Source organism: Protomyctophum bolini, assembly GCF_963924005.1.
Source record: "Protomyctophum bolini genome assembly, chromosome: 8".
Taxonomy (NCBI): domain Eukaryota; kingdom Metazoa; phylum Chordata; class Actinopteri; order Myctophiformes; family Myctophidae; genus Protomyctophum; species Protomyctophum bolini.
In genome coordinates this window covers 37,572,860-37,599,434 of record NC_137869.1, presented here as the reverse complement: position 1 = coordinate 37,599,434, position 26,575 = coordinate 37,572,860, and the positions used below count along the sequence as shown (strand labels likewise).

At 40.1% G+C, this 26,575-nt stretch overlaps 1 protein-coding gene across 2 annotated transcripts in view; it reads left to right on the top strand.

Annotated features, from left to right (window-relative positions):
• The window catches only part of LOC308319431 (epidermal growth factor receptor substrate 15-like 1), a 57,718-nt gene extending 44,025 nt beyond the window's left edge, over positions 1 to 13,693 (top strand). For both annotated transcript variants that reach the window (XM_080769509.1, XM_080769508.1), the window contains 3 exons: positions 4,760 to 4,921; positions 6,914 to 6,930; positions 7,422 to 13,693. In XM_080769509.1, the coding sequence (XP_080625635.1) occupies positions 4,760 to 4,921; positions 6,914 to 6,930; positions 7,422 to 7,568 (326 nt within the window). In that variant the 3' untranslated portion in view covers positions 7,569 to 13,693. The remainder of the gene's footprint in view (positions 1 to 4,759; positions 4,922 to 6,913; positions 6,931 to 7,421) is intronic.
• The last annotated feature ends 12,882 nt before the right edge of the window (positions 13,694 to 26,575 follow it).

The window sequence follows — 26,575 nt, the reverse complement described above, 5'->3', positions numbered from 1 at the left end:
CTGCTACATTTGAACAAGAGATAGGATATGCACTTGCTCAATATTGGTTCATTCGTACAAATGTATTGGTCCAATTGGTTACACTTGTACACTCTCAGAGTTAATCTAACACTCAGGACTTTGCTGTGTATAGAGTCATATAAGGAAGGCTGTTTGTTGCAGGAGTAGTGGATACTGAATTAACTTTGACATTGTATTGGTAGACTTTGAGAATTACACACTAAATATTGCACATTACAGGCTGATGTATTTTCATCCATCGTACTGTATAGGCAGATTAGACACCGTAGCTCAACTGCACCTCACTATAAACCTCAGATAGAGTGCAGTGAGTGCAGTGAGTGAGTGAGTTAGTGAGTGAGTGAGTGAGCGAGTGAGCGAGCGAGCGTGTGTGTGTGTGTGTGTGTGTGTGTGTGTGTGTGTGTGTGTGTGTGTGTGTGTGTGTGTGTGTGCGTGCGTGCGTGTGTGATATTCTTCTGCACCTTTCCACTCTAGTCTCTGGCGCTCTGATCTGTAAACAGGAAACCGTGTCATTGTGGGCACAACGTAGATTGAGCAGCATTTACTGCCAACGTGACTTACAGATGTACCAAACTGACAATGAACCACACTATATAGTACTTTCAGTGATTACCCCATTTTGACCTGGGAATGATTCTACAAATGTCTTCTAAATCCTGTCAGTTTTCTGAAAAACCCATGTTTCTATGTCAGTGGTTCTCAAACATTTTCATGGCAAGGATCCCCCAAAATATATGTAATTGGCCACCGACCCCCATCTGAAAATGTGTTGTTCCAGGGAGGGACCTCCCAGAAGCAAAGATTTGAGTTAAAAACGTAAAAGATTTGCACCACATTTTCACGATTTTTCTGTAGGTCTTAGCAGACCTACAAGCTCGTAGTGCGGCACTCGGTGCCGCACTATGAGCTTGTAGATCTGCTATTTTTCAATGGATAAAGTATAACAATGCTTAAAACACCAAAAGGGGTTCCCGCCCAAAATGGGTTAAAGACAATTATAGAAATATTCAGGAAACAAATATCACATTCAGCCCTATTTAAAAAAACGGGGGGAAAAATACTTAATCTGTGTTGCTGTGGATTGTAGTTTCTATTTTCAGTTGAAATGGCCATGAAAGTGATATAACTGGAGCCACATGGGGTTTTTATGAGTTGATTTGTAGAGTTAAATACCCATGCCTTTATAAAAGTTAACAGAGCAGTGGTGATCTGTTAAACAAAACAAAGAAATCTAATTTTAGAAAGGGCCGTCGCACCCCACTCGTAGTTGTAGAAGCAATGGCAATAACGCAATCTTGTTAAATAAACACCACTATAATACTGTAACCACAGCCATTGCTTTTCCACAAAAGAAGGCTACAGTATAGCCTTGCTTTGGCTTTATTTCCAACATCGATCGCTCTCAAGGTAGGAGAAGCGAGGCTAGAGGGTAATACCTCTACAGTGCATACATGCCTTTGGCCTGGTGGACGTATTCCTGAACTCACTGTCATCCAGGTGTTCTGACTGCTCAGTGTTCACCATTGTTGTGTTACACACAACGTATTCCCCCATCCACTCTGTCGGTGTATAAGGTTGAAGTGCATGCAGCGTGGAACCACCATGCCTGTCCCCCCCCCCCCCCCTCTCTGAGTTCTGCCAGCAGTGTTGTTGTCAACCACACCCTGATAAACAACTTCCTGTGTGTGTGTGTGTGTGTGTGTGTGTGTGTGTGTGTGTGTGTGTGTGTGTGTGTGTGTGTGTGTGTGTGTGTGTGTGTGTGTGTGTGTGTGTGTGTGTGTGTGTGTGTGTGTGTGTGTGTGTGTGTGTGCGTGCGCGTGTGCGTGTGCCTATGTGTTTGAGAAAAGGTCATGGCCATAAGTCTTGTGGTGGGGAAAAGGTTGTGTAAATGCAGCAGGTCACTCATCTTGCTTTTTCTCCTCTTTACTCTTATACTCTCTCTCTCACACACACACACACACACACACACACACACACACACACACACACACACACACACACAAACACTACTCAAGTCCCCTCTCATATGCTTTCAAATAACTGACACGCGCATACTGTATTCTCTCACGGTGTTTGTGTTTCTCCCACACTGACTGGACATGATGTGACAATAATGTACTGATCACTATCAGCAACAGCTAAAAACAGACTGTGTGGACGTGCACAGAGGCACTTCATGGTTACAAGTATGAATGCGTTGGGTTATTTTTAAACAGTGTGTGTGTGTGTGTGTGTGTGTGTGTGTGTGTGTGTGTGTGTGTGTGTGTGTGTGTGTGCGCGTGTGCGTGTGCGTGTGCACGCGCGTGTGTGGGGGAGATTTACCGACATAGCGACTGATTGCCAGATAATCGGCTTTGCTCAGAAATCTGGGTGTGAAATGCACAGCTAAACCCTGGTGGGTTCATATCACAACTTCGCTGTGGTTAGCAGCACCTCCTTTGTACTGTCAATGTTCCCACGCTGATGGCAGAGACTGTGTGTTACTGTTATGTGGCCGCTCTCTCAGTACATACGTACCAATTAAATGGCATAATATTGTCTTGTATTTCCCGGTTCTGTGAAAAGCACATTTTTCTTACTTAAAAAGGTGCTATTACAAAATTAAGTTTTATTTATTTTTGATCGTTGAATACGATATGCATTTGCCCATAATAATATCAAAACCCTTTGTATGTGGAGATGGGTCTGCTGTGCCTGCATGGTGAGATGGTGAACCACACTGTGGGGAGAAACCGTAGAAGCCACTGGGTTCATGCAAAGTCTAAGTGGAAAGCACCACATACACTATTATGTTGGTTGTGGCCTCGTTCAGTTATTGGCTTTGGGTGTAATGCAGTGGTGGAAAGTACTTTTACTTAAGTACTGTGCTTAAGTACAATTTTGAGGTATTTGTACTTTACTTGAGTATTTCCAATTTCCAGCACTTCTACTTCTACTCCACTTACTACATCTCGGAGCCAGAATTTGTACTTTTACTTCACTGCAATTATTTGAAAACTTTAGTTACTTTGGCGATTTAAATTAGATTAGAGAACGTACATTAACCACTTCAACCCTATACATTTCAGCCATTTGAAAATAGCCGATCTACAAGCTCTACAATGCGTCGCGTTTATTTTCTACACATTTTGAATTTGTGAAATGTGACATTCTGCAATATGAATACTTTTACTTTTAGTGCTTTTTACTACTTTTCATTGGTTCAATATTTTCGAAAAACAACACACAGACATGAAGGGTGTTCAATAGCACTGATTTATGCAAAAGAAGAAAAGAAAAATAATAATAAAACTCAAAAATGGAGTTAGGTGGTTTCCTCCCAACAGCAATGATACTGATGCGCACACTGATGGCACAAGCCATGCCATTCTGTTTTGTCACATAGTAGGCGTGTGATCGCTGAACAGGCGTTCACGAGTGTATCTTAGCCTGGCACGTGTGGCCCTGAAACCAGTGTGGTTTTGCAAAGGTTCCCACAGCAGGGGGAAATTAAAGAAAGGAGGGCGAGATATGAGAGACAGAGCTCGAGTTTAGAGAGAATGTTATTTTATTTAGAACCTGGAAACATCAGATATGGAACCTGGGGTGCTGTAGTAGGGCTATCAACACAAACGCATAACGCAGGATGTGAGAAACTATTCTCACGCTAATTCAATACTTTCACAATCTCTCCGCGGCCCGCCATCGGTGGAAATATGAACTGACTTAACCCATTCTGGGCGGGAACCCCTTTTGGTGTTTTAGGTTACACTTTAGCTACTGAAAAATAGCAGATCTACAAGCTCATAGCGCGGCACCGAGTGCCGCGCTATGAGCTTGTAGGTCTGCTATTTTTGAAAAATCGTGAAAATGTGGCGCAAATCTTTGAATATATTCTTTCAGAGCGAACATTTTTAACTCAAATCTTTGCTTCTGGTGGTCGGTGGTCCCAGAAATAGTTTGAGCACCACTGACATAGAAACATAGTTTTAGAAGACATTAGTAGAAAGGAACTTAGATCTAAATGGGTTAACTCATATCCAGCTAGAATGTGCTCTCCCAGAAACGTGCAGAAAGTGATGTTCTGCTTTAAACGGATGCTTTGACATTTATTTATGAAAAATCATTTTTATTCAGCTAACCCTTGTAATATGTGTAGAAAAAGGTAATGACAAAGACATGCCTTATAGCATTTAGAAGAGAAATGTTGGCAATGTTATAAGTACAGTATACACATTGCATACTGTATATACCGGTAATTATTAATGAGAATAAAAATGGTTAAAAGTGAAAATGTCACTGGGTCCTTTTAAAAAGGCCACCAGAACGAGGCTGTCTGAGCTGTGGCCTGTCTCTGGGTGGGATGGCTGCAGTGTTGTTTTCGTCGACTAAAACTAAGACGAAGAATGTTCGTCGACTATCTTTTTTCACTGACGAAAACGTAAATATATTGACAATTTCGTCAACAGATAAAAACCAGAAATGTTAGCCTATTTTCAGCAAGTGTAAAATCAGTCATTACGACGGCATCAAGGCCCGCCAAAACACATTTTAGTCGACTAAATCAACTAGATTTAGTCGACTAAAATCTTATGATATTTTGTCGACTAAAACTAGACTAACACTGAAACATTCCAGGTGACTAAAATGTGACTAAAACTAAATGAAAACTACTTCAAGAGACTATGACTAAAACTAAAATAGAAAAACAACACTGGATGGCTGTTTGTTTAATACTTGTTCTTCCGTTATGTTCCAGGTAAGAGCACTCCGGTGAGCATGTCCGGTGTCAACGACCCGTCCAAACCCTGCGACCCCTTCCAGCCGTTCGGGGGCGAAGCTGTCGACCCGTTCCAGAACAAAAAGAACCTGGCGGATCCATTCAGTGGCAAGGACCCTTTCGCCCCGCCCACGGCGTCAAGTTAGTCTCATTGTACTATAGAGCGCCGCAGTCCCGCCCCCTTGCATGACCACGCCAGGCCCAGGAAATAATTCCCAATGCATTTTTCCCCATAGACATTTCAAAAAGTATTTATTTAAAGACCTTTTAAGCGTCGTACGAAGCCAACTCCAGTTGTGACAAATCATGACAACAATGGACCAAACAAATAATTACAAAGAAGAAAAACAACAAAAAAAAGTGTTGTAACCTACGGAGCCCCTGAATGGCCATGCATTCAAAATATATAATATCTCGTCCGTACAAGATAATATCTCGTCTGTACAAGATATTATCTTGTCCATCTTGTACGTACAGTACAAGATAATATCTTGTCCTCTCCAGACCACGAATGCAGCATTTACTACTAAGAAATGCAAAATGCCACTTTCCATGCCATGCTGGAAGCCAGCGTTCAGGAGAATTGCTTCTCCCCCCCCCGTCCCCCCCGTCGTGCACCGCATCTCCACTAGCTAAAAAGTGCACAGTTGAGCCCCGAAACTAGCTGATCTACAAGCTCTCAACGTGTCGCAGCGCGACGCGTTGTGAGCCTGTAGATCTGCTATTTTCGCTATTTTTGTCCAAAAGTGCCCTCTTACGGGATTTAAGCCCCTGCCTCTCTCTAACACTCTCTGCACTGATTCTACCACTAGTATATCGGCAGAGCTGGCCTTGTTATTTCACCATACTCTTATGCGTACACTGTGCTTCATCATTGCATGCCCGTTTAGCAAAGCCTTTGAAGTGTTTTTTCAGTAGGTGGTGAGAGAGTGTGCAGAGAAATGTAATGCAGGCTGCAGAAGTGGTCTTTCTCTGGGGCAGGAAAGGGTGTTAGCCCTTTTTGTGGTTTTTAGATGTGTGTGTGCGTGTGCGTGTGCGTGTGCCTGACTCTGTGCGCGCGTGCGTGTTTCAGAGAAAATGTAATCACTGTCAGGGTTTCCCCTGGCATGAAGAGACTTGTTGGGGGTTTATAGAAATAGTCAATCATTCTGAACAAACACTCTTGGGACCCTTAAAGTGAGGAACTCATCTCAGCGTTCTCAACACGGAATACTCATCTCAACAGTGTGAAAACTAAGTGTGCAAAATGAGCATACGATCAAGTAAAATAGTAATGAAAGATAATAGACGTAAGTTCGATATTTTAAAAGTTCAAATATACAAAACCCCCTTTCCATTGTGGTCCTCTGTATAATATCGGAATCGGTCAGAATCGGTATTGGCAGATATGACCCTGCAAATAATCGGATATCATAATTTCATAATCGTGCACCCCTACTACTGAGGCCCCTTTGGTTACGGTTCAGTTATTTTTGGTTCTTAGTCCATGAGCCAGAGCTCCAAAATTGGAATGTTAATTATGAATTGAGTGTGCAAAACCATACCTATATTAAATTGTTATCACCATGAAACTTCCCCAGTTGATTACATACACGAAGACAATGATTTATTGTATTACAAATTATATGAGAAAGCTACTACTGTGGAAGGGTTATCATATATTAATTTACATATATTGATCGATATAAACAATTTAATATAGGTATCGTTTAGCCCACTCAATTCATAATTAACGTTCCAATTTTGGTTGCTCTGGCTCATGGACTAAGAACTGATCCGGTTCCTATTGGGAACCAACCGGTGGAAAAGGGCTCTGAGTTCAGTCTGTTCTGAGTCCGTCTACAGCGGTGGTTTTCAAACTTTTTGTGCCCAAGAAGAAGGCACACAGATGGACAGGTCAGAGTCTCAAGGTCCACCTGTATTCCTTCCTATATATAAATACATTCATAAACGCAAATAGCTCACAATACATACACTAGTTAATTAAATAATGGACCTTGATGTCCGAAAAGGATTGAAAACCGCTGCTATAAATAATAGGACATCCTCTTAATTTCACTATCTTTAATGCAGTGATATGATGGAATTTCTTGTTTATAATGCTGTTGTTTTTGCAATCCCCTTCTCTCCCAGGACCTGACAAAGTCAAGGTAAGACTTTTTGAACAAAGTTTAAAAAGAAAGATTCTCTGTTGTGATTATTTTTTGCACTAGACCACTTATCACAAGTCTCAACACAAATAAGGCTGTCACGATTACAGATTTAAGTTGACGATTACATTTTCCCACAAATAATTGCGATTAACGATTTAATTGTGTTTGTGGCATTGAACATTGGAACATAATGAATAATATAAAGAATACATTTCTGGTTGCCTGGTAATGAGAAAATGCACATGGCAGATGAGGGCTTTAAGCAACTAGTCGACTATTCAACTAGTAAATGCACTGGTCACCCCACCACCGAAAATCAAGACTGAATGAATGAGCCTTTAGTTTTCATATAGTTTCCATTTAGTTTTTGTCAGTGAAAAAAGGTAGTCGACGAAAAAATTTCGTCTTTAGTTTTAGTCGACGAAAACAACACTGGCCTGAAGTCTTAGTCAACACAATTAACCTCTCTCTCTCTCTCTCTCTCTCAGTTTGGGAACGAGGCGCAGCAGCTGGAGTGGGCGAAGAGGGAGAGTGAGCGAGCGGAGCGCGAGCGTCTGAAGAGACTCCGGCAGCAGGAGCAGGAGGACCTGGAGCTGGCCATCGCTCTCAGCAAGGCCGAGATGTCCAACGCGTGACCTCTGACCTGAGCCTGTCTGTCTGTCCGCCATACACACAGTACTATAGAGACACACAGCACAGCACGTACACACACACGCACACACACACACACACACACGCACACACGCACGCACGCGCAAACACTATACATTCATAGACTACATTCTATACTAGTCTCATTATTCGGATGCATAGACTGATACTGTACACAGCCTCACACGCACGCACACACACACACACACACACACAGAGAAGACGCCTCCTCTACATACATTCCCCACACTGAATCACTTAATGAACAATGGGAAGAAAAAAATATATATAATTATAATAATAATAATAATACTAAACTGAGGTGGGCTGAGCAAAAAAAACAAAAACTAAAATAGAACTGTCTCCCCACTATGGGACTCATGGAACTGAATCCAGAGCTTGAGGTTCGAAACAAACAAAACAATCACCCATATGATACTCTCCTGTGTTGACATGAATGGACAGAATGTACGAATAAGGAGAGGTTAAAGGAGAGGAAAGGTGAGTCTAGAGAGAGAGAGAGAGAGCTGCTGGATCCATGCACTGCGTACATGCACTAGAAGAGAGGCTGGAGAGAGGGAGGGCATACAGTATGTGACCCAAATGACGGGCCGTCTCATGTCGGAGAATATGCCTCCACTCACCGGACTGGCCGGACGACAGACTATAGCTGACTCATGTCTAAGCAGTGCTTTCACATTTCTGGTGCTCAGTGTGATGTTTTCTTTCTCTTCGAGCTTTAGTCACACTGTGGGGAGAAACATTTCTACTATTATGACACTTAACTGTACCCGTGCGTGCGTGCGTGCGTGCGAGTGTCAGCATACCTCTTTGCAAGGTGCCAATATAGAAATATTTCCCCCTCAGTGAAATGTGAGCCTGATGACGAAACAGATCACGCTGCAATCCTAGATGCCAAGTTATACTTTTAAGAAGGGATTTTCCTCCCCCCCCCCCCAAAGTATTGAATTGGAGAGATATATGGACGTACCATTGAGTTTGTGATGGCATGTCTCATATCTGTGTATATTCAGTATAGAGGCTATGCGCATGCTTAAAGTGAGTGGCAAAGCAACAGGCAAAGTGAGTTTCACATTGTTTAATGCAATCAGATAGGACTTTTCTGTTTGGATGCATGGGCTGTCAAGGCCAGAAAATAGGTTTTTGCCACTCAGTCCTACATAACTTCCGGGTTTGACGATGATGTCACGCGCATACCCTCTATAGTTGAGTTGTTATGCTTATAATATGATTCAGAATGTGGTGTGATTTTATCACGTGTTTATGAGTGTATAGAGCCATGATTGGGAGCCCACAACTTCTGTTGGCCCGCTTGTAAAGACTGAGATCAATTCTCAAGTCTTTAACAAAGAATCTACAGTGATATTTAAGAGCGTTTTTATTTTATTTTTTAAATGTCAGTTCTGCTTTCAGACAGTCAGTGTCGTGGAGTGACGCCTCCTCTCCCAACGTGGCTCATCCTGGTGTGGTGTGTGAATGTGAAATGTTCTACTGACATTTGTTTTGTCTTGGCACATGTCACACTGTGCGGGGGGAAAGCCAAAAGAAAAACGGCTGGTTAGCGTTCCTGATTGAAGCTAATAATGCTACATTAGCTTCCAGGCAGTGGTGGAAATTAAGTAACCAAGAACATTTACTCAAGTGCAATTTTGAAGTTTACTTTAGTATTTCCAATTTCCCCAATACTTTTACGGCCACTACGTCTCAGATCCAAATACGCTACAAAACTTTAGTTACTAATTGCTTTGTAGATTTTTTATTTGGGTTATTATAAAACATACATGATCCACTTCAGCCCTATATATATATACATTTCGGCGCTTTTGAGAATAGCCGATCTACATCTTGTAGATCTGCTATTTTCAAAAGATGTTTATTTACATTTGAAAACGTTTAATAGGAAATTCTGCATAATGAGTACTTTTACTGTTGGTACTTCAAGTACATTTCCATGCCAATACTTTTGTACTTTTACTAATTTTGAATTCCGGCCATTTACTTGTAACAGAGTATTTCTATGTTGCGGTGTTGATACTTTTACTTAAGTAAACTAACTCGAATACTTGTTTCCATCACTGCTTCCATGTCACGGCGACCCAGGTCGGGTTATGCCATAATTGCAGAGAACGCTAACAAGAGTGCTAAAAAAAAACCGCGATGTGACAAAGTGGTCTGGCAAATGAAAATAAGTAAATAACAAGCCTAAAATTATTACGTCAGTGTATCATTTCAACTGATATATCGAGAAATTGTACAGATATATTTTCTTTGGCCCCGGTGAGTTTGAGAGACGGTATACTGCGTAGACTAGAGAGGTTATAGGTGTGTGGTGGCGGTGTTAGTACAGTGCGTCTCTCTCTGTCACTGGGCTCTACTGTACATACTGTAGGTAAAAGGAGCTAACTATGCCTCTGCTCTTGACAGCTGTACATTGATCATAATGCTGTGACACACACGCACCACACAACACCAACTATAGACTGTACACAATACACCTGAAAGTAGGGATTGCACCGGTGTATGTATCGGCCCACATAGCGCTGGTATCGGCCGATATCGGACCGGTATCTGCAAAACAAAACTGACACTAACCGATGGCAGTATAGTATAGCCGATATTTATCTGTTGTTCGTGTTGGTCATCTGCATCCTATACCAAGCTGTAGATTCCCAACATTTATTTACTTGTATTTGTTTTCCTGGCACAAAATGGGGAAATAAAAACGAAATACAAAATCAACATAATCGGTATTCAGTAACGGCTATCGGGCTAAATTGTTATTTTAAACATCGGTATTGGGCCAAGAATTTTAATATTGGTGCATCCGTAGCTGAAAGGCGAAGATGAGGGAGTTGTTTTTTTTTCAACATTTTACCGTTTCATTTTGAAGCGCAATGATTCTTCTTTTTTTTTTACAAGAGGCTTATTTCAAGTCTTGACAGGTGTTATTTTATTGTTTCTGACTTTCTTTTTTGTTTCCTTTTTTTTTTAAGAATCTCAGAAAAATATCAGCTTTCTGTTTCCTGTCTAATTTGTAGTTGAAACTAGACATTTGGGTTCTCCACAGTCAGACCAGCAAGCACAAGCTGCAGAGAGAGGGCTTAATTAGGGACGATTTGAAACGATGTGGCCTGCTGAATAATTCAGGTTGTTCTACCACACACTGTCACTGTTATTATTACTCTATAATTGGAAATGTACGTATGCCATGTATTTTGTTTGTCGGTTGCACGGTATGTCAGATGTTGTTGTTACAACAACATAATAGGTTCAACCACTCACTTTTGTTTTATATTTATGTGAATTGCTCCTTTACTTGAACTGCTACCCAAGGGTTTCTGCTCCCCAGTGAACTTATCCTGTGAAACGTTTGTGTCATGTAATGAACGCAACGCCGGAGACTATAACTTTGAGACGAATCAGTATTTTATTTAAAGGCCCTCCTCTGTTGTAGGGTCGTGTTCTGTTTTATATGTGACGCTATATAATCTGTGTGTATTTCTCCATGACCAGAGTCGCAAGCTTCAGTCAGTGTTTACTGACTGAAGCTTACTTAAATGTTACGTAAACATTACTTACATTATCTAAAGTTAGTCGCACCGTTTACATTTTTTTATTTGTTGCTTTATTTTTTTTATCACTGGGCACCTTTTACGCAATGTAAAGAAACTGGAACTTAATTTAAGAATAATAATAAACAAAAGGATATGCAGGCATGTTGCCATTCCTCATTGATAGTACTAGCTACAAGGTTATAGCCTATAAGGTCTGCCGTATCTTTTGGTTTCAGTTAAATGCTAACAATCCGTTTCTATAGCGAACTAAAGGACAAGCCGTTTTACCGGTTCCATGTGATAAAAGTAACGGGCTAAAAGTGTAAATGTCATGGTATGACATTTACTTTCCTTTGGGGTTGCGTTCATGGTAGCCTTTGCAGAGGAGACTGAAATGCCAGACTAGGGCTCACACGTAATGTGTGTCCTGAACAAATGTAGCTCCCGAGTCCACTGTCCTTAATTGTCACAAATGATGAGATGAGGTGCAAAATTCTGCATCTTATAATATCTATCATAAAAACTGTGACTTCCACACATTTATTTGTATTTAATTGCTTTCCTTTGAGGGGAAAAAGTCCAATCGTTGTAGTATGCATTCACTCTTAACCGGGCAGAGATACTTGGTTAGATTTGATGTTTAGTGACTAATGCTGCCAGCTAGAAATGCAAACTGCCTCTTCCTTTTGTTCTTGTTTACATATCATAAAATATAGCCATTATGAAGATGTGTTAATGTATGAGAGATGTATCCTGGTGCACAGCCCAATTATCCTTTGTCTCAGCTGTACTGTACATAGCTTTCATAACGTGCAGGCATCTAGATCTGTCTAGCTTTGAACCTTCAAGTGATATGTTGGACATTTTGAATAGTAGTTTGGTTTTCTTCAGTATGCACTTGTGACTGTCACAGTTGTGTTGGGGGGGGGGGGGGGGGGAAACACACATCATTTTGTCCCTTTGCTACCCAGAAAGTGCTAAATCAGCATGTGCATTTTTCATTGAAATTGGTACTGCATTGGTCTCCATTTTGTTGCTTAAGTACTGATTTGTAACTATAAAAAGCATTCTCTCTCTCTCTCCGTGATATTAGATCCGAAGAGTGACTGGACATTGAGTTTGTTTGTTTGATTTGTTAATGCTGTCAGCATTTTTCAATTTAGAATGCTAACCGCATTAGCTAGCAGTTTACAGGTTGACTTAAGTGCTTTTTAAGAAGCCCCCCCCCACACACACACACACACACACACAACAATGTGACGGATGCTTTGCGAGGAAAAATGTCAAACTAAAGTTTTTAAATGTCCAAGTATCCTTTTCAATGTAGGCCCATGCAGTCTGCCTGTGGTGTTCTAATCACAGCCAGATGTCTTGGCTGTGCTCAGAAAGCATAAACATTGTGAAACGTTCAGATAGGAACAGAAATTGATCATGTAGAACAGATGTGTCTTTAGCAGGACTGAGGAGTCAGTAATACCTGTGGCTCTAGTGGGACGAGACTCCAGTTCTCAGTGTGTTTCGCTTAGTCTTCTTGTTAAGCTGTTTTGCACACATTCTCCTGGACAGCGGGATTATGACAATGTGTCAATGTGAAGAAATGAATGAGACATGGCAAGATATTCAGTTTAAATGGTATTATTATTCCATATTTATGAGGCATATCTGTTCTTCAGTTCGGTTCTGTTTCTTTAGTACCTCAGCTCCACTTCCTTTACCATGTACTGCCTAGGGTTGTCTGTTACATACTTGTACCGTTCATGCTGTATTCGTCTTTGATACTACCATTGTGCAATAGATTTTTATGTTTTATTGTTTATTGTGTCCTGATACCTGTGAATCCAATCTGATTTTTATTTTATTTTTAATAATTATTTAAGTACGTCCGCCGCCACTGTCCTGGTACAGAAACTGTATTTTTAAGTGTTTCACTCCAGCACACACTATACTTTTATGCTTTATTTGTTCATTATTTAAAATGTTTGAAATGTTAACTGTTCTGTTCAATGTTTCACAAAGCGAGTCATGTCGGCTCGTCTGAGGTTTCTATTCTTCAAACGGTGGATATATTTACTTCTGGAATGAAGCCCTTGACCTAGCTTGTTCCCCTGTTGCTTGGTACATGCAGAGGCTTAGTAAGCAACCAATACAGATAGTTGAGGACATGTTTTATAATTGTCATTTTTAAGTTCTGTTTTTACTTGGGGTTTTTTTTATCTCAAAAGCTTGATGCATTCCTGTTTCCATGTTTGGTCTGCCTTAGACTGCGCCCTCCCTTCCCACGTACAGTAGGTGAATAATCCAAGCTGTCTTTAATAAGATGCATACAATGTGTATAAAATCTGTATAGTATCATGTATGTTACATTTTGTCCTATAACAAAGTCAAAGAGAAGAAAAATAAGTCTTAACTTGATTTAAAACGCTATTTGGAGGATTTACTATGATTACGCTGAAGTGTAATCGGTAGATGGAAGAATAAAAGAATAACAGACGCTCTGGTTTATTTTGAATAGTGATCCTCTCTCTCTACATGGTCTGTGCTGTTTACTAGAATAAACATTTCAGTTAAATGAGAAGAGGGCTTGATTTGTTTGAATTGATTTGTTTCAAGTCACAATCAGAATTTCTATCTATGTTGCCATGTTAGTACAGTACATGGCAACATATAACAGGCGGTGGCTCAGGGGTAGAGTGGCCGGATTTGGTGTCCTTGAGCAAGACACTGAACCCCTAATTGCTCCCGATGTGCTGGTTGGTGCCTTGCATGGTTTCCTCTGCCATCGGTGTATGAATGTGTGTGTGAATGGGTGAATGTAATGCACATCTATGTAAAGCACCTTGGATAAAGGCGCTATATAAATGCACCATTTATGCACCATTTACCATAACTCTTACAGCAACAACCTTATACATTCAGTTGAACCTGAGATGGTTTGTGAGAGGCTGCGGATGTCATGTGTGAGGAGGCCAGAGGTTCAGGACCCAAATGCAACAGAGAAAACAAAAAACAAAAAACATGGGGAGTAAATATAGACACAAGGATAACGGGACACCGGTGAACACAACTGACAATCAACACTGGGATAGGCTGGGGAACTAGGAAGACACAGGTGGAAACACTGACAAATCACAAGGTTAGACAACACAGGTACAACAGGGTACTGTTTATATGTCTATATGGGTACTCTGGGCAGTACAGTACAGTACAGTAACACTCACTTCGGACCGGTCTGATCTTTGTTTCAAGGATTCCTTTGTAGTTGTACTGTAGCTATTAGGTGTCTTGACTCTCCATGCAGTCTCTGCCAATATGCCGCAAATCATTAACGCAGCGTCCGATTTAAACATTGCCCTATTATAGCGCCATGCCACCAGGAGGCCTTTACATGTTTATATATATATATTTTTTATTCCTACAAAATAAACAACACAAATCGCTACACATCTATAGTCAAGTGATCAATCAGATTGGCGAGTTCTGAACATCACTGGCCCACAATAATCTACCTGACCTGGTGGAGACCTGTACTCAGAGGAGCAATTTTTAGATTAGATTTTATATAATTTATTATTCAGTTAGCTAGTAGCCTGTTTATCCCTGAACGAAAATACATCACATGGATGCAACTGGGACGTATCCTCAGTGATGTATCCCAAGGTCATCGGGGTTTCGGTTCTCCCAACAACATCATACCCCTTACTCGGGTGACCCAGCCGGGGTGATCAAGTCCCGACTTACGTCCCAGTAGCTACCCTCGATCAGACCCACTAGGGAAAGACCAGGGCCACACAATCCCTTGGAACCATTCCAGAACTATACTATGCCGGGACTGAGAGGTACTCCAGCCTGTATTCTGGCTGGCTGGAGGAATAAAACTAGATTTCCCCTCCAAATACTATCTACATTCTACTGCGTCTGAGTCCTGCTTAAATAGGTCAAATTCATACAGATTGAGTTATTCATGCCAATCGACCATGTAGTAGGCCTACGGCATTGAGCTTCTCATCATAACACCAACTTGTTCAGAGCGTGGAGCACTTTATTACACAGCAATTTGAATTGAAAGCAAAAAACGACCCAAATGTTAGTAGCCATTGGCAGGCCCAATTTGTAGACGCGGCTGGTGTTACCGTCAACCTGTGTGCACAGCACAAGTATGTGTAATCACGGCTGCACGTGTGCCTGTGTGTATTCAATCTCAGGAATATCCCATTATTTCCAGGAATTTTCCTGCAAAAAGGGGGTGTTGGCTCTATTGCTTCCCGTTGAAAACACACTGTAGCGGGGGAACATTGGCCTGACATGGCTGAAATTGACACCACGCAGGCTGGCTCGGGGTTGCAGTGTTTTCTTCATTCTCTCTGGAGGGTAAATGGTCTATTACTACATTATGATGTAAGTGCCTGATAGGGGGATGCCTAAATGGCAAATGTAAACACAAGAGGAGAAAAGATCATCTGTGAGGCACTCGCATATGATCGGAATATCTTCCCAAAGTAAACCCAACCGTCTCCCCCTGAAGAGTGCCTTGATCTTAATGTAAACAGAGAGAGAGAGAGAGAGAGAGAGAGAGAGAGAGAGAGTTTGTATAAGAGAATGGAGGACGTAAAGAGAGAGCCCGATAGAAAGACGGGACAGTGGAGGAGTAGAGGAAGGGGGAGAGATTAAAAAAAAGCAAGAGAGAGAGAGAGAGAGAGAGAGAGAGAGAGAGAGATATGAAGTTGTCGGTGAGGCGAAACCTCCATTTATCCTCCAATTCTCCCTGACCCACATTCCCAGTTAAAAGCCAATAGCCCTTTTCATTTCCTCCTCTCCATTACCATAGGGTAAACACAAACCTACCTAGGAATTTCCTGTTATTCCATACGGAGACAGTTAGCATTCCCTAACACAGTGGATTGCTTGGGTTTCAACTAATACATCCAGAAATGACTGCTCTGTTTGCACAGCATTAATTTCACACTACACAGCTGTATCCTTGGAAATATAAGTGAGTGTAATTCATTGCACATTGTCACTGTCTGAGAGGAGCTGCACTGTAGGCCTCACTCAGGCCTGCTGAACTTCCGTGCTGCTGAAAGCACGGGCGTGCTGTTTGGTTGCAATGTTTACAAGTGGGCATTTCAAAGTCCACCGTAAGATGAACCTAAATAGGTTTGAATGGGGTTTCTAGGTGTAAGTATGTAGGACTAGTAGGCTAGCATGCCAAAGTTTGTGCTATTGCCATAGAGAATGCATTGGGCGTTTAAGTTAAATAACTCAGAAACTACAAAACATTTCAAAGTAAAAAGTTCCAGCGTGTGTCTCCACAGTAAGCTGAATTATAAAAAGTGTGAATGGAGTTTCTAGGTGAAAGTAATTTTTTGACGTGTCTGTATACAGAGACTGATGATTAGACCATTGCACCATCAGTCAGACACACACACAGTCAACGTCTCCTGGTAATTGTGTGTGTTAGCCTTCAGTTAGTAAAGTTGAAACAGAACAGAGATTTGAACATGTAGAGGTGTATTAACTGAAGGCTATTGTAAAGCAGTGGCTCACAGCCTCAGCCTGATGACCTCAAAAGTCTCATATCTCCCCTGAGCCATAGGCAGTTGCTTTGGATTAGTGGTTAATATGTTGGCCTTCAGTGCAGGGGACTGGTGTTCAATTCCTGGGTGTTACAACTCTTGAACAGCACTCAAATAATCTGATGAACAAGATGCTATGTTCAACTCTCGATTCTTTTAACTGAAGGCTAACATACAAAAGATCGCTTCAACAGTACGAAGAGGCAGTTGTTACTGAGTGATGGTGTAGTAGGGGTTGATCAGCACAGAGAGTTCATGTTCAAATCCCACTCTTCCTGATGTTTAATGCTAGTTATTGAGCTTCATTTACTGCTATTCTAGAAGTGTCTCACAGCCTCAGCCCAACGACCTCAAAACTCTAATTGTCGTAGTGGTTAAGATGTTGGCTTTCCACGTGGGAGACCAGGGTTCGATTCCCGGCTGTTACACTATCATACAAAAGAAGACCTCAACAGTGCTAAGAAACATCTGATTAATATGATGCTGTGTTATTTAAACTTTACTAACTGAAGGCTAACGAACAAAAGATCACTTCAAAATTACCAGGAGACTTTGCCTGAGAGTGTCTGACTGATGGTGCAGTGGTCTAATCATCAGGTTTTCAGTACAGACATTCCATGTTCAAGGCCTGTACAGCTCAATGCTGCAGTAATTTGAACTTTTCAAGGCTTGAATAAAAAATAAAAACTCAAAAGCACCAGGAGACATCTGCTAAATGCCCAAAGGTGCCTTGGCGTAATGGTGTGGAGCGCTTGACCCGTTGCCTCTGCTACAGACAGTTGGCCGGTTCAAGTCCCGTGTCATGAGCGCGCAAGTCCCATGTCATGACATCAAGGTGCTGGAGGACCATCGGGAGTTCCTCCTACAGCTCAATGCTGCAGTTATTTGAACTTTTCAAGGCTAGAATAAAAATAAAAACTCAAAAGCACCCGGAGACATCTGCTGAATGCCCGAAGGTGCCGTGGCGTAATGGTGTGGAGCGCTTGGCCCGATGCCTCTGCTACAGTCAGTTGGCCGGTTCAAGTCCCATGTCATGACATCAAGGTGCTGGAGGACCATCGGGAGTTCCTCCTACAGCTCAATGCTGCAGTAATTTGAACTTTTCAAGGCTAGAATAAAAAATAAAAACTCAAAAGCACCCGGAGACATCTGCTGAATGCCCAAAGGTGCCGTGGTGTAATGGTGTGGAGCGCTTGGCCCGTTGCCTCTGCTACAGTCAGTTGGCCGGTTCAAGTCCCATGTCATGACATCAAGGTGCTGGAGGACCATCGGGAGTTTCTCCTACAGCTCAATGCTGCAGTAATTTGAACTTTTCAAGGCTAGAATAAAAAAAAAAACCTCAAAAGCACCCGGAGACATCTGCTGAATGCCCAAAGGTGCCGTGGCGTAATGGTGTGGAGCTGCTTGGCCCGATGCCTCTGCTACAGTCAGTTGGCCGGTTCAAGTCCCATGTCATGACATCAAGGTGCTGGAGGACCATCGGGAGTTCCTCCTACAGCTCAATTCTGCAGTAATTTGAACTTTTCAAGGCTAGAATAAAAAATAAAAACTCAAAAGCACCCGGAGACATCTGCTGAATGCCCAAAGGTGCCGTTGTGTAATGGTGTGGAGCGCTTGGCCCGTTGCCTCTGCTACAGTCAGTTGGCCGGTTCAAGTCCCATGTCATGACATCAAGGTGCTGGAGGACCATCGGGAGTTCCTCCTACAGCTCAATGCTGCAGTAATTTGAACTTTTCAAGGCTAGAATAAAAAATAAAAACTCAAAAGCACCCGGAGACATCTGCTGAATGCCCAAAGGTGCCGTGGCGTAATGGTGTGGAGCGCTTGGACCGTTGCCTCTGCTACAGTCAGTTGGCCGGTTCAAGTCCCATGTCATGACATCAAGGTGCTGGAGGACCATCGGGAGTTCCTCCTACAGCTCAATGCTGCAGTAATTTGAACTTTTCAAGGCTAGAATAAAAAATAAAAACTCAAAAGCACCAGGAGACATCTGCTGAATGCCCCAAGGTGCCTTGGCTCAATGGTGTGGAGCGCTTGACCCGTTGCCTCTGCTTCAGACAGTTGGCCGGTTCAAGTCCCATGTCATGACATCAAGGTGCTGGGAAGGACCATCGGGAGACGGTGCTCTCTCCCCCTGTTTCCTGAAAAGTAACGGTTGGGGGTTATGCTGTACGATATAGGCTATAGCCCACGGTCCAAAATGATGAGAAACGAGGATAACTTTTTTTTTCAAAATTTCAAAAAACATGGGCTATAACCCATCGGTTTTTTTTCATTTATTCCGCAATTTCCATTTCCACAATTTCCATTTCCGCAATTTCCGCAATTTCCATTTCCGCAATTTCGCAATTTCCGCAATTTCCGCAATTCCGCAATTTCCGCAATTACAATTTCCAAAATTTCCATTTCCGCAATTTCCATTTCCGCAATTTCCGCAATTTCCATTTCCGCAATTTCGCAATTTCCGCAATTACAATTTCCGCAATTTCCGCAATTACAAACTCCGCAATTTCCGCAATTTTGCAATTTCCGCAATTTCCATTTCCGCAATTTCCGCAATTTGCGGAAATTGCGGAATAAATGAAAAAAAAACGATGGGTTATAGCCCATGTTTTTTGAAAATTTGAAAAAAAAAGTTATCCTCGTTTCTCATCATTTTGGACCGTGGGCTATAGCCTATATCGTACGGCATAACCCCCAACCGTTACTTTTCAGGAAACAGGGGGAGAGAGCACCGTCTCCCGATGGTCCTTCCCAGCACCTTGATGTCATGACATGGGACTTGAACCGGCCAACTGTCTGAAGCAGAGGCAACGGGTCAAGCGCTCCACACCATTGAGCCAAGGCACCTTGGGGCATTCAGCAGATGTCTCCTGGTGCTTTTGAGTTTTTATTTTTTATTCAAGAAAGTCAGTGTGCAAAGCAAAGCATCACAGAGACACATGAATAATGTGGGATTTGAACCGTGGACCTGTGGATCACAACTAAGTACAGCCACTCATCACACTGAGCTAACTGCTGGTTACTACAACACAGCTTTTCTGTGCTAGTTGATGTTAGTGTGGAATGCAAAGTGTCAGTAAAGATTTGAGTATGTCGGGGTTCGAACCGGCACACTTCTACTAGGTATACTACGGATATCATTTGACTTATCCGTTGGTCCACTGAGGCACACAATCATTGGGAATTTCTGTGCTGCTTTAAAGTTGTCCTTCTGAAAGTCAGTGTGCAAAGCAAAGCATCACAGAGACACATGAATAATGTGGGATTTGAACCCTGGACCTGTGGATCACAAACACAGACACTCATCACACTGAGCTATCTTCTGGTTACTACAACACAGCTTTTCTGTGCTAGTTGATGTTAAGGATCCGGAACAATTCTCTCTGTTTTACCCCTGCCCTTATTGGCCGCCCAAAAGCATGCAGGTGTGGTATCTATATTTCATGATATTCATATATAAGCCATGTTAAAATGTCCGACTTATACATTTGGTCACTGTGCTAAGGGCATGCTAAATAAGTCAACTGTCACTATCTGCAGTCACTGTGTCTGCAGAGGCCTGTCTTTGATATTTAAAGTCAAGGTGTCGTGGGCCTTAGTCAAGTAGCTTGGCCTGGCCAGGTGTGATAGGGAACTTAGCATTCTATTGTATCCAGGAGAGACCTTTGCTTACCAAGTGGCAATATGTTGATGAATACCGGTATGTAAAGTTTCAGTCTCCACCTCCGTATATCTGTGTCTATGCAAAAACACTGTATATATGTCCTGTAAAATGCAAGGTTTAGGGAGTCTTAAACTGGCCGCGGCAGCGGTTCAGTACGAGGGAGTCCCTGAGCTCCAGGCTCAGGGACAATGGCGAAGCTCTCTGTCTTGGTCTCGGTTGCAATAAAATGATCGACTCTACACTACACTTCAGAACACTCTCTGCCTGCCTTCATTCGTCCGGTGCTTTTGACTACAGCCTACAGCCTGCCGTATTGCTTAGCCGTTTCTGTCTCAAATAGATAGAATTATAGTCAGTGTAAAGGGAGAAATTACACGACACAGGCTCCCATTGGCCCGTGAGTTCCAACCTCTCGGCCAACGGGAGATTGCCCCTGTGTTTCGATCGCGTTGCCACGTCTGCTCGTATCAAGCCTGGCTTCGTCCACTGAAAACGTTTTTATTTCGGGAACATTTTTCTGATTTTATTTGACTTGATTATGTTGTTCTTATTTGCTTGTTGTACTGTCCTGTTTTAATTATGATTGATTTTATTGTGTCACTGTACAGCACTTTGTAACATTGTTAAGAAAGGTGCTTTATAAATAAAATTTACTTACTTACTTACACAAGGCAGGTCGCTGGTTTCCGTGGCAAAACATGGCAACGACCCAGTGCGTCTCACAATGTTGTGATTTCTCTGCATGCATGCAATTAAAATGAATGACCACTAGGTGTCGTCAATGCACAGCGTCTGATCAATAGTTGAAATGTCAATTTGATTGATTGATTGATTGATTGAAATATTTATTAACAGTTTGCAGAATTACAGTAGGCCTACATTTCAAGCACAAACTCAATACAAAGACTGTTAACTGTGAGTGGACGACCCAATTAAGCCTTACACTTACAAATGCCGTACGGTAGGGGCTATAGCCCATGTTCAAAAATGATGAAAAATGAGAATAACATTTTTTTCAAAAATTCAAAAAACGATGGGCTATAACCCATGTTTTTTGAATTTTCTTCAAATCCTCAAAAATGATGAAAAACGGCGTGCTATAGTATGCCGTACGGTAGGAGCTATAGCCCATGTTCAAAAATGATGAAAAATGAGGATAACATTTTTTTCAAAAATTCAAAAAACGATGGGCTATAACCCATGTTTTTTGAAATTTTGAATTTTCTTCAAATCCTCAAAAATGATGAAAAACGGCGTGCTATAGTATGCCGTACGGTAGGGGCTATAGCCCATGTTCAAAAATGATGAAAAATGAGGATAACATTTTTTTCAAAAATTCAAAAAACGATGGGCTATAACCCATGTTTTTTGAAATTTTGAATTTTCTTCAAATCCTCAAAAATGATGAAAAACGGCGTGCTATAGTATGCCGTACGGTAGGAGCTATAGCCCATGTTCAAAAATGATGAAAAATGAGGATAACATTTTTTTCAAAAATTCAAAAAACGATGGGCTATAACCCATGTTTTTTGAAATTTTGAATTTTCTTCAAATCCTCAAAAATGATGAAAAACGGCGTGCTATAGTATGCCGTACGGTAGGGGCTATAGCCCATGTTCAAAAATGATGAAAAATGAGGATAACATTTTTTTCAAAAATTCAAAAAACGATGGGCTATAACCCATGTTTTTTGAAATTTTGAATTTTCTTCAAATCCTCAAAAATGATGAAAAACGGCGTGCTATAGTATGCCGTACGGTAGGGGCTATAGACCATGTTCAAAAATGATGAAAAATGAGGATAACATTTTTTTCAAAAATTCAAAAAACAATGGGCTATAACCCATGTTTTTTGAAATTTTGAATTTTCTTCAAATTCTCAAAAATGATGAAAAACGGCGTGCTATAGTATGCCGTACGGTAGGAGCTATAGCCCATGTTCAAAAATGATGAAAAATTAGGATAACATTTTTTTCAAAAATTCAAAAACGATGGGCTATAACCAATGTTTTTTGAAATTTTGAATTTTCTTCAAATCCTCAAAAATGATGAAAAACGGCGTGCTATAGTATGCCGTACGGTAGGAGCTATAGCCCATGTTCAAAAATGATGAAAAATGAGGATAATTTTTTTTTCAAAAATTCAAAAAACGATGGGCTATAACCCATGTTTTTTGAAATTTTGAATTTTCTTCAAATCCTCAAAAATGATGAAAAACGGCGTGCTATAGTATGCCGTACGGTAGGGGCTATAGCCCATGTTCAAAAATGATGAAAAATGAGGATAACATTTTTTTCAAAAATTCAAAAAACGATGGGGTATAACCCATGTTTTTTGAAATTTTGAATTTTCTTCAAATCCTCAAAAATGATGAAAAACGGCGTGCTATAGTATCCCGTACGGTAGGGGCTGTAGCCCATGTTCAAAAATGATGAAAAATGAGGATAACATTTTTTTCAAAAATTCAAAAAACGATGGGCTATAACCCATGTTTTTTGAAATTTTGAATTTTCTTCAAATCCTCAAAAATGATGAAAAACGGCGTGCTATAGTATGCCGTACGGTAGGGGCTATAGCCCATGTTCAAAAATGATGAAAAATGAGGATAACATTTTTTTCAAAAATTCAAAAAACGATGGGCTATAACCCATGTTTTTTGAAATTTTGAATTTTCTTAAAATCCTCAAAAATGATGAAAAACGGCGTGCTATTGTATGGCGTATGGTAGGGGCTATAGCCCATGTTCAAAAATGATGAAAAATGAGGATAACATTTTTTTCAAAAATTCAAAAAACAATGGGCTATAACCCATGTTTTTTGAAATTTTGAATTTTCTTCAAATCCTCAAAAATGATGAAAAACGGCGTGCTATAGTATGCCGTACGGTAGGGGCTATAGCCCATGTTCAAAAATGATGAAAAATGAGGATAACATTTTTTTCAAAAATTCAAAAAACGATGGGCTATAACCCATGTTTTTTAAATTTTTGAATTTTCTTCAAATCCTCAAAAATGATGAAAAACGGCGTGCTATAGTATGCCGTACGGTAGGGGCTATAGCCCATGTTCAAAAATGATGAAAAATGAGGATAACATTTTTTTCAAAAATTCAAAAAACGATGGGCTATAACCCATGTTTATTTAAATTTTGAATTTTCTTCAAATCCTCAAAAATGATGAAAAACGGCGTGCTATAGTATGCCGTACGGTAGGGGCTATAGACCATGTTAAAAAATGATGAAAAATGAGGATAACATTTTTTTCAAAAATTCAAAAAACAATGGGCTATAACCAATGTTTTTTGAAATTTTGAATTTTCTTCAAATCCTCAAAAATGATGAAAAACGGCGTGCTATAGTATGCCGTACGGTAGGAGCTATAGCCCATGTTCAAAAATGATGAAAATGAGGATAATTTTTTTTTCAAAAATTCAAAAAACGATGGGCTATAACCCATGTTTTTTGAAATTTTGAATTTTCTTCAAATCCTCAAAAATGATGAAAAACTGCGTGCTATAGTATGCCGTACGGTAGGGGCTATAGCCCATGTTCAAAAATGATGAAAAATGAGGATAACATTTTTTTCAAAAATTCAAAAAACGATGGGCTATAACCCATGTTTTTTGAAATTTTGAATTTTCTTCAAATCCTCAAAAATGATGAAAAACGGCGTGCTATTGTATGGCGTATGGTAGGGGCTATAGCCCATGTTCAAAAATGATGAAAAATGAGGATAACATTTTTTTCAAAAATTCAAAAAACAATGGGCTATAACCCATGTTTTTTGAAATTTTGAATTTTCTTCAAATCCTCAAAAATGATGAAAAACGGCGTGCTATAGTATGCCGTACGGTAGGGGCTATAGCCCATGTTCAAAAATGATGAAAAATGAGGATAATTTTTTTTTCAAAAATTCAAAAAACGATGGGCTATAACCCATGTTTTTTAAATTTTTGAATTTTCTTCAAATCCTCAAAAATGATGAAAAACGGCGTGCTATAGTATGCCGTACGGTAGGGGCTATAGCCCATGTTCAAAAATGATGAAAAATGAGGATAACATTTTTTTCAAAAATTCAAAAAACGATGGGCTATAACCCATGTTTTTTGAAATTTTGAATTTTCTTCAAATCCTCAAAAATGATGAAAAACGGCGTGCTATAGTATGCCGTACGGTAGGGGCTATAGCCCATGTTCAAAAATGATGAAAAATGAGGATAACATTTTTTTCAAAAATTCAAAAAACAATGGGCTATAACCCATGTTTTTTGAAATTTAGAATTTTCTTCAAATCCTCAAAAATGATGAAAAACAGCGTGCTATAGTATGCCGTACGGTAGGAGCTATAGCCCATGTTCAAAAATGATGAAAAATGAGGATAACATTTTTTTCAAAAATTCAAAAAACGATGGGCTATAACCCATGTTTTTTGAAATTTTGAATTTTCTTCAAATCCTCAAAAATGATGAAAAACGGCGTGCTATAGTATGCCGTACGGTAGGGGCTATAGACCATGTTCAAAAATGATGAAAAATGAGGATAACATTTTTTTCAAAAATTCAAAAAACGATGGGCTATAACCCATGTTTTTTGAAATTTTGAATTTTCTTCAAATCCTCAAAAATGATGAAAAACGGCGTGCTATAGTATGCCGTACGGTAGGGGCTGTAGCCCATGTTCAAAAATGATGAAAAATGAGGATAACATTTTTTTCAAAAATTCAAAAAACGATGGGCTATAACCCATGTTTTTTGAAATTTTGAATTTTCTTCAAATCCTCAAAAATGATGAAAAACGGCGTGCTATTGTATGCCGTACGGTAGGGGCTATAGCCCATGTTCAAAAATGATGAAAAATGAGGATAACATTTTTTTCAAAAATTCAAAAAACAATGGGCTATAACCCATGTTTTTTGAAATTTTGAATTTTCTTCAAATCCTCAAAAATGATGAAAAACGGCGTGCTATAGTATGCCGTACGGTAGGGGCTATAGCCCATGTTAAAAAATGATGAAAAATGACGATAACATCTTTTTTCAAAAATTCAAAAAACGATGGGCTATAACCCATGTTTTTTGAAATTTTGAATTTTCTTCAAATCCTCAAAAATGATGAAAAACGGCGTGCTATAGTATGCCGTACGGTAGGGGCTATAGCCCATGTTCAAAAATGATGAAAAATGAGGATAACATTTTTTTCAAAAATTCAAAAAACAAAGGGCTATAACCCATGTTTTTTGAAATTTTGAATTTTCTTCAAATCCTCAAAAATGATGAAAAACGGCGTGCTATAGTATGCCGTACGGTAGGAGCTATAGCCCATGTTCAAAAATGATGAAAAATGAGGATAATTTTTTTTTCAAAAATTCAAAAAACGATGGGCTATAACCCATGTTTTTTGAAATTTTGAATTTTCTTCAAATCCTCAAAAATGATGAAAAACGGCGTGCTATAGTATGCCGTACGGTAGGGGCTGTAGCCCATGTTCAAAAATGATGAAAAATGAGGATAACATTTTTTTCAAAAATTCAAAAAACGATGGGCTATAACCCATGTTTTTTGAAATTTTGAATTTTCTTCAAATCCTCAAAAATGATGAAAAACGGCGTGCTATAGTATGCCGTACGGTAGGGGCTATAGACCATGTTCAAAAATGATGAAAAATGAGGATAACATTTTTTTCAAAAATTCAAAAAACGATGGGCTATAACCCATGTTTTTTGAAATTTTGAATTTTCTTCAAATCCTCAAAAATGATGAAAAACGGCGTGCTATAGTATGCCGTACGGTAGGGGCTTTAGCCCATGTTAAAAAATGATGAAAAATGACGATAACATCTTTTTTCAAAAATTCAAAAAACGATGGGCTATAACCCATGTTTTTTGAAATTTTGAATTTTCTTCAAATCCTCAAAAATGATGAAAAACGGCGTGCTATTGTATGCCGTACGGTAGGGGCTATAGCCCATGTTCAAAAATGATGAAAAATGAGGATAACATTTTTTTCAAAAATTCAAAAAACAAAGGGCTATAACCCATGTTTTTTGAAATTTTGAATTTTCTTCAAATCCTCAAAAATGATGAAAAACGGCGTGCTATAGTATGCCGTACGGTAGGAGCTATAGCCCATGTTCAAAAATGATGAAAAATGAGGATAATTTTTTTTTCAAAAATTCAAAAAAC